Source organism: Trachurus japonicus, chromosome 21 (genome assembly GCF_045865225.1).
Source record: "Trachurus japonicus isolate A0001 chromosome 21, Traja_1.0".
Classification (NCBI taxonomy): domain Eukaryota; kingdom Metazoa; phylum Chordata; class Actinopteri; order Carangiformes; family Carangidae; genus Trachurus; species Trachurus japonicus.
Genome location: NC_140927.1, coordinates 11,386,698 through 11,403,546, shown reverse-complemented (window position 1 = coordinate 11,403,546; position 16,849 = coordinate 11,386,698). Strand labels below are relative to the sequence as shown.

Genomic DNA, 16,849 nt, shown 5'->3' with positions numbered 1-16,849 from the left:
AAAACACAATCTAAAAGATGTAGGACACACATTTAAAGTATGTATGGGTGTAACGTTTGCAAATACGGATGCAGCATGTAAACTTTACAGGTGATAAGAAAATGTTGCCAGATGTCACATCAAACTAATGATGATTTTCTTTTTTCAGCTTCACCTTTTGCTTTTCTCACTGGCTTCTCCTCCTGTGTTGTGTCTTTGTCACAGACCCTGGTAGGAGCGTGATGAGCGCGCGCTTCCGCTTGCCTGCTGGCAGATCCTACAATGTCCGGGCGACGGAGCTGGAGCGAGACAGGCAGCACACACAGGTTGTGTGCAACGTACTGCTGCTGGACAACACTGTCCAGGCCTTCAAAGTCAGCGTGAGTACCGCTCCACCATCCACGTCTCTCAGTGTACATCCTGTTTAAATGGGAGGGGTGGGGATAAAATGGTAAAAATCCAAAATCGGGACACAGAGACCTGGTACACATACTTGATGGCATTACCTCCAGTGTACATTGGAAATAAACTTTATAAGATGCCCCTTGTTATGGCAAAACCTGCTTGAGGAATCATGACACTTAAAAGCTGTGTTCAGTATTAAAGTGATCAAACGATAGACTGACAGACAATCTATTGGTTCACTGCAGCAAGAGTAGCTGTTTGGCACACTTTAATGGGGTGCCAAAATGCAAAGTTCAGAAAGAACTATTGACACTGTGAACACAAACACTCTGTCCTTTTATGGGTGAGTCAGTAAAACCATTGATTCATTTGAACCCAGCTGTTGAAAACCCATACATTTAATTACATTTTTATGTTTTTTTTTTTTTTAATTCAAACAAATGTACATCCGGATGTTCATCAGTCCATGAGATGAGCAGTGAGGCCTTAGATAACCATACATTAACCCAAGCAAAACCTCAATAAAGAAAAACAGGAAGTTAAAGTACTAACATTACGCCCCTTCCTCCCTCTCTCTCTCTCTCTCCCTACCCAAACAACCCCCATTTACTGTAAATTTCCCCTCAAGCCCACCTCAAATTAACTTAGGAGTTGGTGGGGAAAAAGCCACTGTCTGTCTCTACATGTTTGCAGACATTTAAAAACCAACCCACACTATATTTCCTTCTCGTGGTGATAGCATGAAATTCAAATGTCTTCTCTCAGACCGGCTACAGATTCACCCCACTGAGCTTCCACTTCCACAGCGGCAGGTCACGCGGCTTAAGGATTCATTCACACGCAGTCACAACTCGGGGAGGCAGAAGGCAGATGTACGCGCGGTTGTCTCTCATTTGCTTTATTTTGTGCCCAATGCAGGTCACAACGTTGCATGTGACCTGCGTTAAATTGTCACTTGATGTGATAGCACACTTCCTTTCCTCTCTCTCCTTTCATCTGTCTTCATGTCTCCGGGCGCTTGATAAGAGTTGCGACAGCACAAAGCGGGAAATTCCCTTTGTGAGTCAGAAAATACAAATCCTCTAACAACATCCCCTCTGACACATCACATCCTGTATGTGTGTGTGAGCACCTGCATTTTTATGTGCGTTCACAGAAATGCACAAACAATAATGTGCACATTATGAAGACGTTAAAATGTTCTTCTTTTTTTTTTGAAGAGTAATTGTATTTCAGTCGTAAGAGAGAAGCAGGTGATTAGAGAAAAAGCCGTGTTTGACTTTTCAGGTACTCTCTCACACTCATTTCTTTTTCAAGTCTTTCACTTCCTGCCACTCTTCTCTGTTCTGCTCTTTCTGTGGTTCCCACCAAAAGTACTACAGATATAAATGTTCATGTGAACTGTATGCTTGAAGAACTTTTGTAAGAATTTTAGTTTTGATACTACATATTCAGATTCGTATTGATTAAAACAAATGGCCAATAAAGTTAAAATATTCACATTCAATATCTCCTGAAATGTGGCCATGGTTTTCAGACATTTGTTGAAACTGTAAAATGAGATATTTGACATGATAAAGGCGGTTTGCTGGAACCAGTTTGGTTTTGTGATTTATTTGGTCAAAGCACTGAAATAATTGTTCTTGAACATCTATGAAGCAGAGTCATAAGATAATCAGGATTCTCCTTTTCGCTGTGATTGTGGATCTCTATCACAGCCTTTTTCTATAAAAACTCTCCCCTCCATTTTCTTTCTTTACATTCCTCCCTGCAGATCTCCCTCTCTCCCTCTCTGCTTCCTGCTCCAGACACCCGCCCCCCACCCCCACCCCACCCCCTCTCTGCTGAATGAATGACTCGGTCTCTGTCAGTCTCTTTGACAGTGTCATTGATCAGACCCCTGCAGCAGCAGTAACTTCCTGGAAAGACAAGCCATCCTAAGACCAACAATACTTCTATTGATCTTCTCCCTGGCCGACTGGTCTTGATTTTTTTTTTTTTTTTTTTTTTTTGAGAGTGAAAATCCAGAAGCAGTTGCTTATTGACATGGGAACTGCAGGGTGGGCGCACACGAGGGCTCGTATTGACGATCCTATAGATGGAAGTCTTTGGCAGCGATTTGAAATGATACCAGTATAAATCAGTATCTGATGTGGCTCTAAAGCCTGATAGATGACAAGAAATTAAAAAAAGACCAACCCACCACTGACCCACCGCTCCACCGGTACAAAAGCAGGGTCAGAAGCTGGATCTGTTCAGAATGAATTGACAAATGAAGCAGTAACCATAGTAACCACACCACATTGACTTCCAGATATCTGCATGAGAGATTTGGGAATCAAGTAGCTATTAATAATGAGAAAGTTAGAGCTGTACGGAGCAAAGGAGAAATAATCCCGCCTTTTGAATGAAGTATAAATGGAAAGAACGTGTAAGAAATGATTTGATGATACTGAGAGCGTCACATATTTTCTGTATAATTATGGTTTTTCTAGTAACTGAAACTCTGACCCCTTAATGTCTTTTGTTCATGATTATACATTTCTGCATTTTGTGCCAACTAATTTAACATTTCTTCTACCGCAACGGAAAATGTGTCTGAGGGTCATGCTTCAAGTCTGCATCAATTTAATTAGTAACTGAAACTGTAATCTTATCCTAACATGACCAAATTGCTTTATGTCTGTGTGACGAGTTTGTGAGGATGTTTCCTTCTACACTCAGCAGGTGAATGGACTGGAGGTTCTTTTTTTATTTTATCAATAGACAGGGACAGTGATTTTCGTACACACTGTCATAACGGTTATTCACAAAAAGTACAAGAAGTAGCAGGACATGCCGGAGGGGAAGGTTTAATTTTATTAAGATGTTATTTGATTAAGCTCTAAATTGGTTAATAAGTTGTAACCAGTGTAAAAAAAAAAGGCGGCTGACACAGCTGTTTTTATGAGGCATGACTTGTATGACAATCAAAAAAAACCCCAAAAAACCACCACTGTTTTAAAGGTTGAGTCTGGATTTTTTTTGCCCCCAAATAAACGCTAGACTTATACAAATGAAATGGTGAGTTAGCTCGGTGCTAACTTCGGATAGCGATAACGGTTAACGGTTAACACCCTCTTCCCAGCTCATCACCACGGCCCTCCTGCTCGTTACAACATAACACGGGAGGCTCCCGTTGTTGGTGACGGACGGCTATCGGCCCACAGCTCCAGCGCTTCACTCAGACTGTATTTCCTTTCTTCCTGACAACTGCTGCTGTCAGGGGCAGGAGGCTACAGAGTTGGGCCGGAGAGGAGGGGCCCAGTTTGAATGTTTTGTTTACAAGCTGCAACGAACAAAACTCTAGACTCTACCTTTAACTTTGCCTCAATAAATGTTTCTAAATAATCCAGAGTTCTCACACATTAAAAGTCCAAGCATTACTGATCATTAAAGTACAAAAAGTAGTGACATTTTGAACTATTTCATCAAACCTTACGTCAAGAAGGAATGAGGTTTATACACAGTCCTATTAAAGAGCAAATGCACAATGAACAAACAATGACAGTTTTTCAGTATAGATTGTCCTGAATCATTACTACAAGCAGGGTTAAGATGGGTCTACATATTTCTCTACACAATCTTGCTGCATAATGTTTCCTACTCTATTAGTTTCCCCTTTTAGATGCTCAGTGATCCATCATCTCCTAATGACATGTGCCCCAACAACTGACGTGCCATCTCTGTCACTGAGTGAGCCAAATGATCAGACTACAGCTCCTCTGTGAAATTACTTCATGTTAATTATGTGTTAGACTGAAAAATGTGAAGAATTGCACAAGATATTTATGTTGTGGGATGGGCGTGGCTGTGGGAGCAATTTTGCTCATTTAGCTCCTCCATCCAGAAACAGGGAGCTGTGAGGGAGTCTGACGGAGCTTGTACACATATACCTCTTAAGTTACTTAATGTGTTATGTTCTGAATTTCCATTTCATTTTGTTATGCTAAACTGGTCCAGCACCAGTCCCTACTTATAGGACCCATGTTTGACACTTTTACAGTGGATAGCCATAAGAGGATATGGTTTAAACTAAGCCTAGCAACAACATAGCAGAAATATAGACTCGCTGAGTGTGACAGAGGTTGATGTGAATGAACTTCTCCTGCCTGTAGTTCTCTTCCTGTCTGGACAAGCTTCCCCATGCATCCCTGAATTTCCATCATTCTTTAACACACGCACATACACACAGACATACTCACACACACACATACACACATACAAACCACAGCAAGCAGAGGAAAATAAATGTGTCACATTTTGCTTTTTTTTTTATTGTTTACCTGCCATTAAAAACACATCGGGGCTTTCCCTCAAGTGCAACTTTGGCTTTCACCTCTGCCTGCTGTTATTGATGTCTGGGTTCCTCTCCCCTCTCACGCTGTAGATAAACCCAAGGGGAAAGAAAAAAACAACTTATCAGATCTCGCTCTCATAGTCTCTCACAGTCTCTGGTGCTGTGATTGCTCTCTGTCACCAAGTCTTCCTCCTCTGTCCTCACTCTCATGCACACAGACACTATTACAGCCAATGGTGCTGGTGGACTGCACAAAGAGCATTTGTCTTACCCACACACACACATGCACATGCACATGCACATGCACGCACACTCAGTGTGTCGTCAATCACTCCTTTTCTCTTTTCCCCCCTGTCTCTATGACTCTCTGTCTTCCTTTTGCTTTAGTCTCCGCTTGCTCGCTTTTACTTTCCTCTTTATGAATCTTTCTATCACTGCGTCCCTGCGCTGTCCGCACTATGGAGTTGTTGCTGCTGGTTGTTCGTTGTGTAAAAGTACAGGGGAAGAACGTGTGAAATTGTATGTGTTTGGGGAACCTGCTCGGTTTTAACAGTGTATAGCTGTTTGTTAGCACGATCACACATTTGGCTTGCATGCTTTTAGAATACCAGAAGAGGCTTGGACCAGCACACATACACACACACACACACACAGGGTGGCAGTGGGTTTCCTGGGAGCGCACTATAAGGAGCACACAGAGGGCGCACACATCCAACTTGAAAAGCAGCTCCATACACAGGGGAAGTAGTGGACACACACATACACATACGAACACACACAAACTCGCACAAAGTCTCTCATGACAGACACGTGAGCATCAGCATACCCTTACATGGTAAAGCCTCACGTCTAGCATGTGTTTTTTTTTTTTTTTGTTAGTCACATCACATTTGCTGTTTTTCTTTTTCTTTTTAAAGCAAACTCATAATTCTCAACAACAGTAGACGACAGATCCCAGGTCAGTCAAATGTCCTGGTTCATTTGAAAGTTGAACATGATCTGTTTCTAAAGGTCTGTTTTTATGACCGGTAATATAAAATGATATGTTCACATTGAGATAAATGTTTAACTGGTTCTTTTTCTCAATCATCTGGACATGATAGTAACACAGTCGTTGACTCAGAGTTGACTCACCTAGCAAAGCTTTGACAGTTGTAGATTGGGAGAGCACACACAGACACACAACACAGCACTAAAAGGCTGCTGGTGATCCTTAGAGGGCTGTTGCTATGTCAACATGTCAACTGTCAAGTATCATTCCATTTGTCACGCACACGCATGCACTCACACATGCACACACATGCTGGACTCTAAAAGTGTGTCACAACAAGGGGAGGGGAGAGTTGGACGACAGCAGTAGCTGTGTGTGTGTGTCAGTCTAACTGCTCTCTGATGGAGTCGTCTGTCCCTCCTCCTCCTCCTCTTCCTCCTCTTCCTCCCCTCTCTCTCCAAGTTGTAGCCACTTGTGGTCCAACAGTTTATCTCTCTCATGACTCAATGTGATATTATGAGCTGTTTATTAAATGATTTGTTGGTTTGTTTTTTAAATCTCCTTTCACCCCAACCCCTCCCTGCCCTGTGGCTCTTTATTAAGTATTTTCTGACCCTACCATTTTAAACAATGTATTCACCTCCTCCACTGATAAGGTACAACTGGTTCCCTAGTTCCATATTCGAAGGCCCCTTGCTTTTAATTGTCGGGTGTAATTGTAGGTATCTCAGATGTTTGTGAGTGAAATGTAACCAAAAGTGATCGTGAAATTGGGAAAAACAAGTAAATAGAACAGCAGTAATGCGATTTTAAAAGTGGATATTTGATATTTGATAGCAAATTATTAGTATGACATAAACCATAATTGCCGATGTAGCGTAGCTGAGCACTTCCCATCTTAACCTTTGCAGTGAGACTTTGGAAAGCAGAAGTTAAACCATGTTAAAGCTCATGGTCATTGATTTACTTGAAATTAATGACTGTTTCAGTCTTGAAGTCAAGAGTTCCTCTTTCCATGTCTCCCTGTTATGCAAGCTTGACCACAGACAGATTGATTCAGTCTTTTACTCTTTTACCAGACTGCCTCGGTTATTCTCAGCTGCTTTTTCCTCAGTATGAAACCTCTGACTCTCTTTCTATGTCATCAAAAGACACATGACGAGTGTTTTTACTGAGCCGTTTCCATTTGGGTAGAGGAAGTTAATATTGAATGAATCCCCCCTTCCCTCCTCCACAAATTCCATATATGAACGAAGTGCAGTTTGTATTGTTAAAGTTGGGCTTTCCGTTCATGAACGTAACATGTTGTGGTCGGATGCTTCCAGTTCCAATGAAGGCAAAGTCCCTAGACGTCTCCCTGAAGACAAGAAGACAAAAAGACAAACCAAGATTCACATTCACCAGCTCATGTGTAATTCCATTTGTGTGTAGTTGTAAAACACACTGTAATTTATACCCACATGCTTTTTTCTCTTTACACCTTTATCTTTGCCTTTCACACTTTTAACTTAGACGGTTTCTCTTTTAGTATCCCCAGTGCAGAAATGATGGCTTTATAACCACAGGTGCAAGTAGCTGAACAGTGCAGAATAATGGGTTTTGTATCTTTTTATGGGTTTTTTTTAGGACTGTATGTAATTTTTCTCAGTGGTTACAAAGTTGTTTCACAGTCACTCAACAAACCAAGTGACAAAGAAGATAAATATTGTATATGACAATAGCCCACAGGCACGCACCAAGTTAATTTCTTATACATGTTCCTCCCTCTGTGGTTGGAAAGATATTAAATAAAACCTAACACAGACGATTCACACATGAATCTGAACTCAGTGAAATGTTTCTGGAGCAATGTGAATTTTCAAATACAGTAATTTCGACATCTGTTGTGGGAAAAGACAGTTTCCAGCCATCACTGTTCTCCTCCAGTCTTCACTATAACACGGCGCAGGACATCTGTTCGTTGCACATTCACGTGTCCTCCTCGCCAGTCCCCCTGTGCGACCTTTTCACCGACGAGACTCGGGTAGCAGCGAAGAGCCAGGAGAGTCTTTGGCACGGTAACAACTTCTGAATCCATTCTCTGTTTTCTGTCCCTCTCCACAGAAGTCGGATCATGGCCAGGTGTTGCTGGATGCTGTCTTCAAGCACCTGGAGCTGACTGAGAGAGACTACTTTGGCCTGCACTTGGCTGACGACTCCTCAGATGCACCAGTCAGTGTGATGTTTTCACTCAAGCTTGTGTCAAAGTTGAAAGTTTTGCTATAATTCATCGTGTGGGCGTATTGACTTTGACTTGCATTACCAAAGGTCATCTTTAATCCTTGGTGTGGTGCGTGCATGCGTGTGTGTGGCTCCATGTGTTAGCTTGTAGGCGGCTGACTCTACAGATGCTCTGAATGTGAATGGGAGTCCTAAAGTCAGATGTATTCCATCAGTGTGAAAATAACTCTTTAGAGTTTACATTTATGTGACAGTGAATATATGCTGGTGTGTGTGTTTGTTCCTGTGCATTCAGTGTTTGAGCATTTCTGACAGGTGTGTATGTGTGTGTATGTGGCTATTGGTGAATAATTTAGCCTGTGTAGTCATGATGTGGAAGCGTTATGGTGTCTCTAAGTGTCTCTCAATCAATATTTTACAGCGCTGGCTCGATCCCAACAAGCCCATCAGGAAACAGTTAAAAAGTAGGTGAAATCCACAACACACACACACCCCCCCCTCCCCTTAACTAAACTGAAGAGTCCAAAGCGAACTGAAATTGAACTGCTTGAATTTCGCAAATTCGCCAGCTGTATGGTAGCGTCAGCGATGGTAATCCACACTCCAACCTCAAGCAAAAAATCTCCAATCCACAACGAGCGTTGTTTGAAATTAGCAATCCGCCGTTAGCAGTGATTAAACTTCATCTCAACCCTGCTCTTATTTTTCATAATGAGTAAAGGAATTTGTAGCATGTTGAGCTGAGAAGTAGCCCAAACGAGATCTGCAAATCCTCCTCTAGCAATGATTGAACTGTGTTTCAACTCTGTTTTCCTGCTGACTGAGTGACTGACTCATTGAGGAGTAACCACAGGATTTTTGTCTTTCACACAGTACTAAAAATAGAGTCAGATGCTTTTTGTATAAATATAGGCTTATTTTTTTTTTTAAAAAGGATTTGTTTAAGTTACATCGGTAATGCCTGTAGCATGTTCGGATTTGTGTAGAAATTGTGTATGGATAATAAGAGATGAAAGCGCACTAAGCGCAATAGCAGCCATGTGTTCTCTAAATCAAGCATTCAAGCCTAAGATCAAATACAGCTGGCTTGTTCAGTGTATTAGCTTACATTGCAGTTCCACTTTGTATTTAGTGACTCATGCCAAGTTGTGTTTCATCCATCTAACCCTCATTGCTTGTCGTAGGAGGGTCCCCCCACAACTTGAGCTTCAGAGTCAAATTCTTTGTGACCGACCCCAGTAAACTTCAGGAAGAGTACACACGGTAAGAGATTGACTGTTACACACTGATCATCACTCACATAAACACTCAATATTATTTGTAAGGTGAGAAGAACGGGCATCTATCGCGATTGTATTATTTAAGGTCAGTGTAGGACGAGATTTAAAAAGGCAAAATGAGTGTATTGAGTGAATTATATTTCCTCTTCTGTAAGCCAGGTAATATAAAAACTGGTTCTCTTAAAGTCTTGGTTATTTGTCTAGGAAGACGTTTCACCTGTCATCCAAGAGGCTTCATCAGTTCATGTACGCATTTGACCAGGCTAGGCCAAGTCCAGTTGCATTTCCTTGAGATAACTATGACCTGGACAAATGAGAATATTCACAGGGTTAGTTCTCTTAAAATGACCTTTAGGATCTTAACATTGCAAACTGTCTCCCAGGACCAGAGTTTAGTTTTCTGTCTTGATACAGACTCATTAAAGTAAATAAGAATCTGATAGGGTTTGTATAAAGGCTGTAGTTCAACCCACAGCTCTATACACTCTCTACATAAGTGCTGTGCACAGAGGAGGTGTCACAGCGCCGTATCGTCTTCTCTGCTCGGTGTTTGTTACAGCCTCTGAGCCGCGGCCTCGCTCTCCCGGCCTTATCAACACTTTGCATACAGCTTGTTACAGTGAATAGCGAGCCTTGGATCTGACACGCTGATCTGCTGTATTGAACATTCACGTCAAAACAAAAACTCTCCTGATAGCCTTGTCGCACCATGTCTGTGCTGTTACCTGTGTCAGCAGCACTGTGTTAAACAATGCTGTAGTCAAGAGCAGTGAGGTGAGTTTTCAGCCTCAAGTTCAAGCAAGATATGCTGTATGCACATTCTCTCACATATCTGTAATGAAAGGACTCTCCATGGAGTCATATAAAAAGCAACTGCTTCATGTCAGTTATGGCAAACATGTTCATTCTATCACTAATTTAAAAAAAAAATGGCTTCGCTAAAGGTTTTCCATTAATTTCACACAACAGGCACCTCCATTAGTGGTGTCACCACTATAATCAGTCCTTAGATCATGTTATACTCCATTTAAACAGAGGCTGTGTCTCACTCGTCTCTTATCCTAATGCAGTGTGTGGTCTTCCCTCAGGTACCAATATTTTCTCCAGATCAAGCAGGATATATTAACTGGAAGGTGAGTACATTGGCCCTCTGTGTATTAAATGCTGCTGTACAAACATTTAGTGAAATTAAGCACACCACTGTTTTTTTTCTTTCTATATTTCTGTACAACTGCTGTGAACAAAAATGTTTAATCTTAACTATAATGTCCAATGTATTGATCCAAAGCTGAATCATCTGTATGTCTGTTTTATGTGTGTGTGTGTCTGTGGCTTCCAGATTGCCCTGTCCACACAACACAGCTGCACTGCTGGCGTCCTATTCTGTTCAATGTAAGTACAGCTCCCAGGATACACCCACTCTACATAACGATGGAAAGGCAATTCATTAGGCCTCTCTTAAGCTACACACACTGTTAAATATAATGACTGTGGTCACTACGGAGTCAGTGCTCTGAAGCCATTACCATTCAATTAAGCTGTGTGGTGATATTTGTTATTAACTTCAGGGATATAAATATTCGATGAGGTTGTGGCTTGTTTTTGGTTTTTTCCTCTTTGTAATAACACTTGGCTCAAACCTACGAGCCGAGTGTTATATAGAGGCAAATTGAAGGGTGCCGGGGTCAAGGCGAACAAAGAGTTCAGAGGGTGTTTTGAGTAACAGTTTATTTCTTCTGTCCTCATTGGCTACACAAATGAGTGAGATTATTTGAGCTCTAGTGCTGAGACCACAAACACATGAACGTTTCAGATGTGCTGATGAAGCTCAGTGGCTCTGGATGAAATGAAACACAAAGAATAGCTCTTAAATCATAGAAACCCAACTACTGCCGCATCAATGCAGTTGGCAATAAATACAATGCTGTTCTCCTGCTGTGCTGTTTTAACACCTCCTGGCCTCCGAGTTTAGCAACCTACAGACCAGCAGCGAGCATGCAGCCTCTACACTGGTCTCATCTACTGGTGTGATTTAGCATTTGGGTTAAAAGCTGACGAGGCCCCTCTGTCATCAGAATAATAACTCCTGACACACTGGTGTGTCTCACTCGGGCTTTCTCTTTTGCTGCAGCCCTTTGTTTCCAGGCAGCCTGTTTTGCCCACTGTCTGTGTCTTTCTTTTATCTCTGTTTAGTCTTTCTCATCCCATTCTGCTTATCCCCCACTCATGAGCCCCCTCCTCCCCTCTCTTTACTGGCTTCCGTGCCCTCCCCCCATCCCTCCTTCTTTCTTTCTGTCCTCCACCTCTCTGGCGCATTTTGTGTGGAATTTGCACTGCTACAGTATATAGGTCAGAGAAGCGATTTGGCCTAGTCTACCAACATCATGACACTACTGCTCTTACACACACACACACACACACACACAGACAGACACACAAACACGCTTACACACGCAGTCTGCAGCTACGTCCGTGTTGTCACTTCGCTCAGTGCCAGCCCAGATTATGAAGATAAATGTTTGCTTTTGGAAAAAACGACTTGAAGCAGCTGCTATGCTGCTAATTCAGTTAGCTCGGCTCAAAGTGCCAGCGCAGATCACTTCAAATCCCACACTAAAGCTTTGCATTCTCAAAACATCACAAATCCCACCCAGTAGACCCAAAATTGTTGTTTTGTTGTTTAAAATTTACCAAACACTGTCTGGAAACCATAGCAACCCCATCCTCTGTAATGAACACATTTTTGAAAAAAAGAAAAACAACAACAACAAAAAACTAAATCTAGAAATGGCACTTTTGTTTGTTTGTTCAAAAGCTGTAGATATCAGTATGTTTTAATGCAGTTTTTTTTATTTCTACAAAGATGTTACATCACCAAACAAACAAGCTGGTTTTCATACAGTTGCATTGTGTCGCATTTATTAATTTATTCTATACTGACAGAGATTGATGTTGGGGGGAATAAACACACAGTCAGGTTCTCTGTCCAGTGTCCACACACACAACACAGGCACATACACACACATAATACATTCGGATTTGGACTAAATTACCCTCAGCGAATGTAAATCCATCATCACAAATGGAGACTTGAACATCTTGTTTGTGCTTTGTTGGTCAATAGCATCATTACAATGACCCTGAGCTCAAGCTAACCTCTCCCACTTTGAGCTAATCTATAGCAGAGTATGGATTTCACATCAAGTGATGAATATAAAAAGAAAGATCAAGTTGTCAGCTGCTCTTTGTGCTTCATTGGCCTTAACATTGAACATTGTTCAAGCAGTAACAGCAGCATAAGATAGAGCCAACGTTAACCTAGTGTTCTGAGACATAAGCTATTGACTGTACATATATTTCTCCCTGGAGCTGTGTGCACATCAATATGTGGGTGAGCTGGAATCGATTCATTAGTCAATATGCTTAGGCTACTGGCTAGTAGGTTAGTCCAGGGACTACTTGAGTGAATTGATGCGTTTGAGCTTCAACTGCTAGCTGCTGCTGAGCTAATGGCTCGGTGTGTTCCTTCTCTCTGAGGGCTCTGGAAGCTTCCAGAGACCGGCGTATCGTTTCACTCTTTGTGGTTCTTCCTTTTATCTGCAATCAATTTCTTCTCACAGCTTTATCGATTTGATCTTGTTTTTTTTACTGTCATATATTAAAGCTTCTCTTCATCTGCTATATGAAGTACACTCTTTTTAAGAAAGTGGCCAAAACATGAATGGTAATCCTAAGTGACCGGCTGTATAGTTTCCATTTATGATTTGATCTGTTCTTAAAGATACACACATCTGTTCTTTAAGATACACACAATGGAGGGATCGTAGTATGATGCTGGAGACTTATGTGGCCTTGTAACATCTAGTAACACACGTACACACACGCGCCCACTTGTACACAACATAATATTCAAAATAACAGGGTATTACTGTACTACACGAGAAGCACTCTGCTTATAATCTGCTGCCATTTTCTATAAGCTTCAATACTAAGTGCACATTTGATATGTGTCCATACAGTACTTGCTGTGGTGATGTTCACTTGTCTTAATACAAAAGGATTGCCTGAGGCTGTGAGGAAAATTTACAGCTTGAGTGTGGAGATGCATTGTTTCCACACCTTCTTGTGTAAACATACCAGGAAGTGTAGCTAGGTGTTTGAGCTGTTCGAGAAGGTGTTGAGAAAAGGGGGTTGATTATCAAGTGGCAGTTCAGTGAAATATAATGACAAAAAAAAGTATCTGTGTGCCAGCTGTTTGGCTCTGTTTGGGTTAATAATTAGACAACATGCACACCCTGAAGATGTTTGTCAGTTAAAGTGGCTTTGGTCTACATCGTTTAAAGGGATAGTTCAACATTTTGGCAAATTGGCCCATTGCCATAATTCCTATAGTCATAGCAGTAGGTTTGTTACCTTTAATTGTCAGTGCAAACTATTTTAGATAGAGCTGCTCAGAGCTACGCTACGAAGGCTAATGGGATTTCTTGGTTTCCCTCAGCAAAATCATCGAATACACAATCCAACAACTCCAAAATGCTCTGGTGGACAAGTTGTGACCTGCACATTCACCACGCTATGAGATAATAAAGGAACGTTACGAGACAAGAGTTGTTTTCAAGGTAAATCCATGTAAAACCGATGATGTGCGTTCCCGTCGGGGGCAGTTTTTTTGGCAAGCAGTCTGTGCATCTGCCTAGAAAACAACTCTGTCTCGTAACGTTCCGTTATTATCTCATAGCGTGGTGAATGTGCAGGTCACAACTTGTCCACCAGAGCGTTTTGGAGTTGTTGGATTGTGTATTTGATGAGTTTGATGAGGGAAACCAAGAAAGTCCATTAGCCTCCGTAGTGTAGCTCTGAGCAGCTCACGGCTCTGCTCCGCCGTTCTAAAAATAGTTTGCACCGACAATTAAAGGTAATGAATCTACTCCTAAAACTATAGGCATTATGGCAATGGGCTAATTTGCCAAAATGTTGAACTATCCCTTTAAATGTTTTCCATTGTCAACAGGCCTGTTATGCAGTGGAAATGTATTTAAGCAGCTCTGCCACAAACTGTTAGCTGTAGACATCTTCAGGTCAAGGACAACACAATGTACCTTTTGCTAATAAATTGCACATTATAATCTGCAGTCTAAATTGTAGGACATTTTCACAGGAGTATCTGCTTGTCCTGTGTTTTGGTCCACCGCTGTACATTTTCAGTACGAGTGGGGGTGGACTGATCCCTTTAATACGTTTAAATCAAAAGGAAAAGGCAGCAATTAGAAATTGTATATTGCTTGTTATAGAAATTTGTTTCTGTTTTATTTCTTCAACCAGTCACTAAACACTTGGTCAAATTACTACTAATTATAAGCCACAGTATTTGGTCTTGAGTGTGTTCTGTAACATTACCTGTGCGCAATGAGTGTAGGCCTCTCTCACACCCCTGAGGTCTCAGTATCTGTCTCAGTTCATTAAGTGAAGATGGAGAAAGACAAAAGCTTTGATGCACTGACATTTCGATTCTCTCCTTCCTTCTCTCCTCCTATAGCTGAGTTAGGGGACTACAGTGAATCAGAACACAGTCAAGGCTACCTGTCCGAGTACTGCTTCATCCCCAACCCTCCCCAAGACTTCCACAAAGAAGTCGCCAAACATCACCAGCAGCACAGGTACGCACACAATACATCTGCCATCCCATGTCTGCTCACTTTAAGTTGCCGTATGGTCAATGTCTTGATGCATGTTATATTAGCGCCATTTGGTTACAGTAATGGAGCAGAATACGTTTTTATAGCTGTGTTATTATGAGAGAAAGCTCACTACTTCATACTGTTTAATGTGACTTCTACACATGCAAAAACATAAAAAGCGTTTATGCTACATTTTATCTGATATTTTACTGCATATTATTTCTGAAATAATTTTTTGTTGTTGTTTTTTTGTGTTCCTCTTTACCCTCTCCATATGTCGTCATCACCCTGTGCTCCCACACACAACCTCCCGTCCCCGTCTGTCTTTGTACCCTTCTCTCTCTCCCTCTCCCTCTCTTGCTTTCCCTCTCTCTCTATCTCTCTCTCTCTCAGCGGTCTATCTCCTGCCCAGTCAGAGTTTAATTATCTGAACACAGCACGTACGCTGGAGCTCTACGGGGTAGAGCTGCACTATGCAAGGGTGAGTCAGGTCTCTATTTCATGTCTGTTTTGGTGTTTGTTTCTTAAAAGCTGCTGTGTGTATAAATTGTGCTTGTGTCGGTCTGTGTTGCAGTTTTGTTTAGTTTTGCCATGCAACCCTGTCAGATATGGCAACGTATCTGCAATCTCACTCTAATCTTATGTCTTTGCAACACCCCCCCCCCACCCCACCCCCACAAAAAGATGATGGTCTAGTCCATATCCACCTATAACAATTGTGATCAAACCTGATATTACAGAGTCACAAACTGAGGAAGGTTTTCGCTCCTCCACTGTCGCAACATGGTTGATATCACACTGTTTTCATTCTGCCAATAACCAAGGCGCCAAGAAATCTCAGTGCTGGAACAGGTTTTAGGGGCTTCACTGTGTATATTTGAATGAAATGCCAAAGAGTGGCATTCAGCAACAGATTGTGCCATAGAAGCAAAATCAACACAATATTTTTTTTATATATTTATTCTGGGTCGCTGTAAAAGATCACATGAAGTGAAATGACTGCATTTACTGTAACCTGCAGTAGTCCCTAGTAAACACTGCAATAAAGGAACTGAAACCATGTGATATTAATAATGGCAGTATGGTGTTTTAAAAGTTGTAACACTTTCAATTTATTACATTTTCATACACTGGCGCTTTTTATGTTAGATATTTTGTAAATTAAGATAACTATGTATTACATGCATCAGTTTGTTGAGGAATACACTTCTTCTTCTTTTTATATAATAATATTTTGCTTTGCTCTTTCAAAATAAAGCATTAAGACAAGAGCAAACCAAAGACATGTAAAACGTTAACAGATTTAACATAAGAACTCAAAGTGAACACAGAAGGAAAATGAACCGCAGTGAGAAAAAACAGTCTCACCAGCCATAAACAACTGTCTTTTTTTCTAGCCTATGATATTCATGATTATTTTGTCAAAATGCATCAAAGCTGATGAGCCAGTCAACACAAAAGCCTAATGCTGGACAACATATAGTTTACTGTAGATGTTCACTGGACCCAGGATCAAACCCAACCTCACACACTCTGCTCTTGTCCCACGCAATTTCTCATTTTTGTTCTGTGTGGGTTTTGTAGAGCATCACTTTAACCTCTGCTGTTGGTTTACGTCAGATCTTACATCAGTAACATCTACACTTTTTTCGTAGCAGTGAGGAAGCCTATTCAAAAATTTCTCTGCCCATTTTTTTTTTTTTTTTTTTCCCTTTGTTGTTGCACTGTCCTCCTCCCCCTGTTCGCTCTTCTCCCCCGCCACCACCCCTCACTGAACACACCCACTGCTCTCCTTTCTTTAGGACCAGAGCAACACAGAGATTCTCATCGGGGTGATGTCCGCCGGTATTGTGGTTTACAAGAACAGGGTACGGATCAACTACTTTCCATGGTGAGTGACGCACAAATCCACAACTCAAAAGTGCATTCAGCGTGAGCGTGGCTTACATTTCTCCTC

The 16,849-nt window shown here is 41.4% G+C and overlaps 1 protein-coding gene across 2 annotated transcripts in view; it reads left to right on the top strand.

Annotated features, from left to right (window-relative positions):
- Positions 1-16,849, top strand: part of ptpn4a (protein tyrosine phosphatase non-receptor type 4a) — a 62,483-nt gene that overhangs the window by 24,295 nt on the left and 21,339 nt on the right. For both annotated transcript variants that reach the window (XM_085764638.1, XM_085764637.1), the window contains exons 2-10: positions 205-359; positions 7,818-7,925; positions 8,356-8,398; positions 9,119-9,197; positions 10,303-10,347; positions 10,554-10,606; positions 14,751-14,871; positions 15,286-15,373; positions 16,695-16,783. In XM_085764638.1, coding sequence (XP_085620764.1) covers positions 222-359; positions 7,818-7,925; positions 8,356-8,398; positions 9,119-9,197; positions 10,303-10,347; positions 10,554-10,606; positions 14,751-14,871; positions 15,286-15,373; positions 16,695-16,783 — 764 coding nt within the window. In that variant the 5' untranslated portion in view covers positions 205-221. The remainder of the gene's footprint in view (positions 1-204; positions 360-7,817; positions 7,926-8,355; positions 8,399-9,118; positions 9,198-10,302; positions 10,348-10,553; positions 10,607-14,750; positions 14,872-15,285; positions 15,374-16,694; positions 16,784-16,849) is intronic.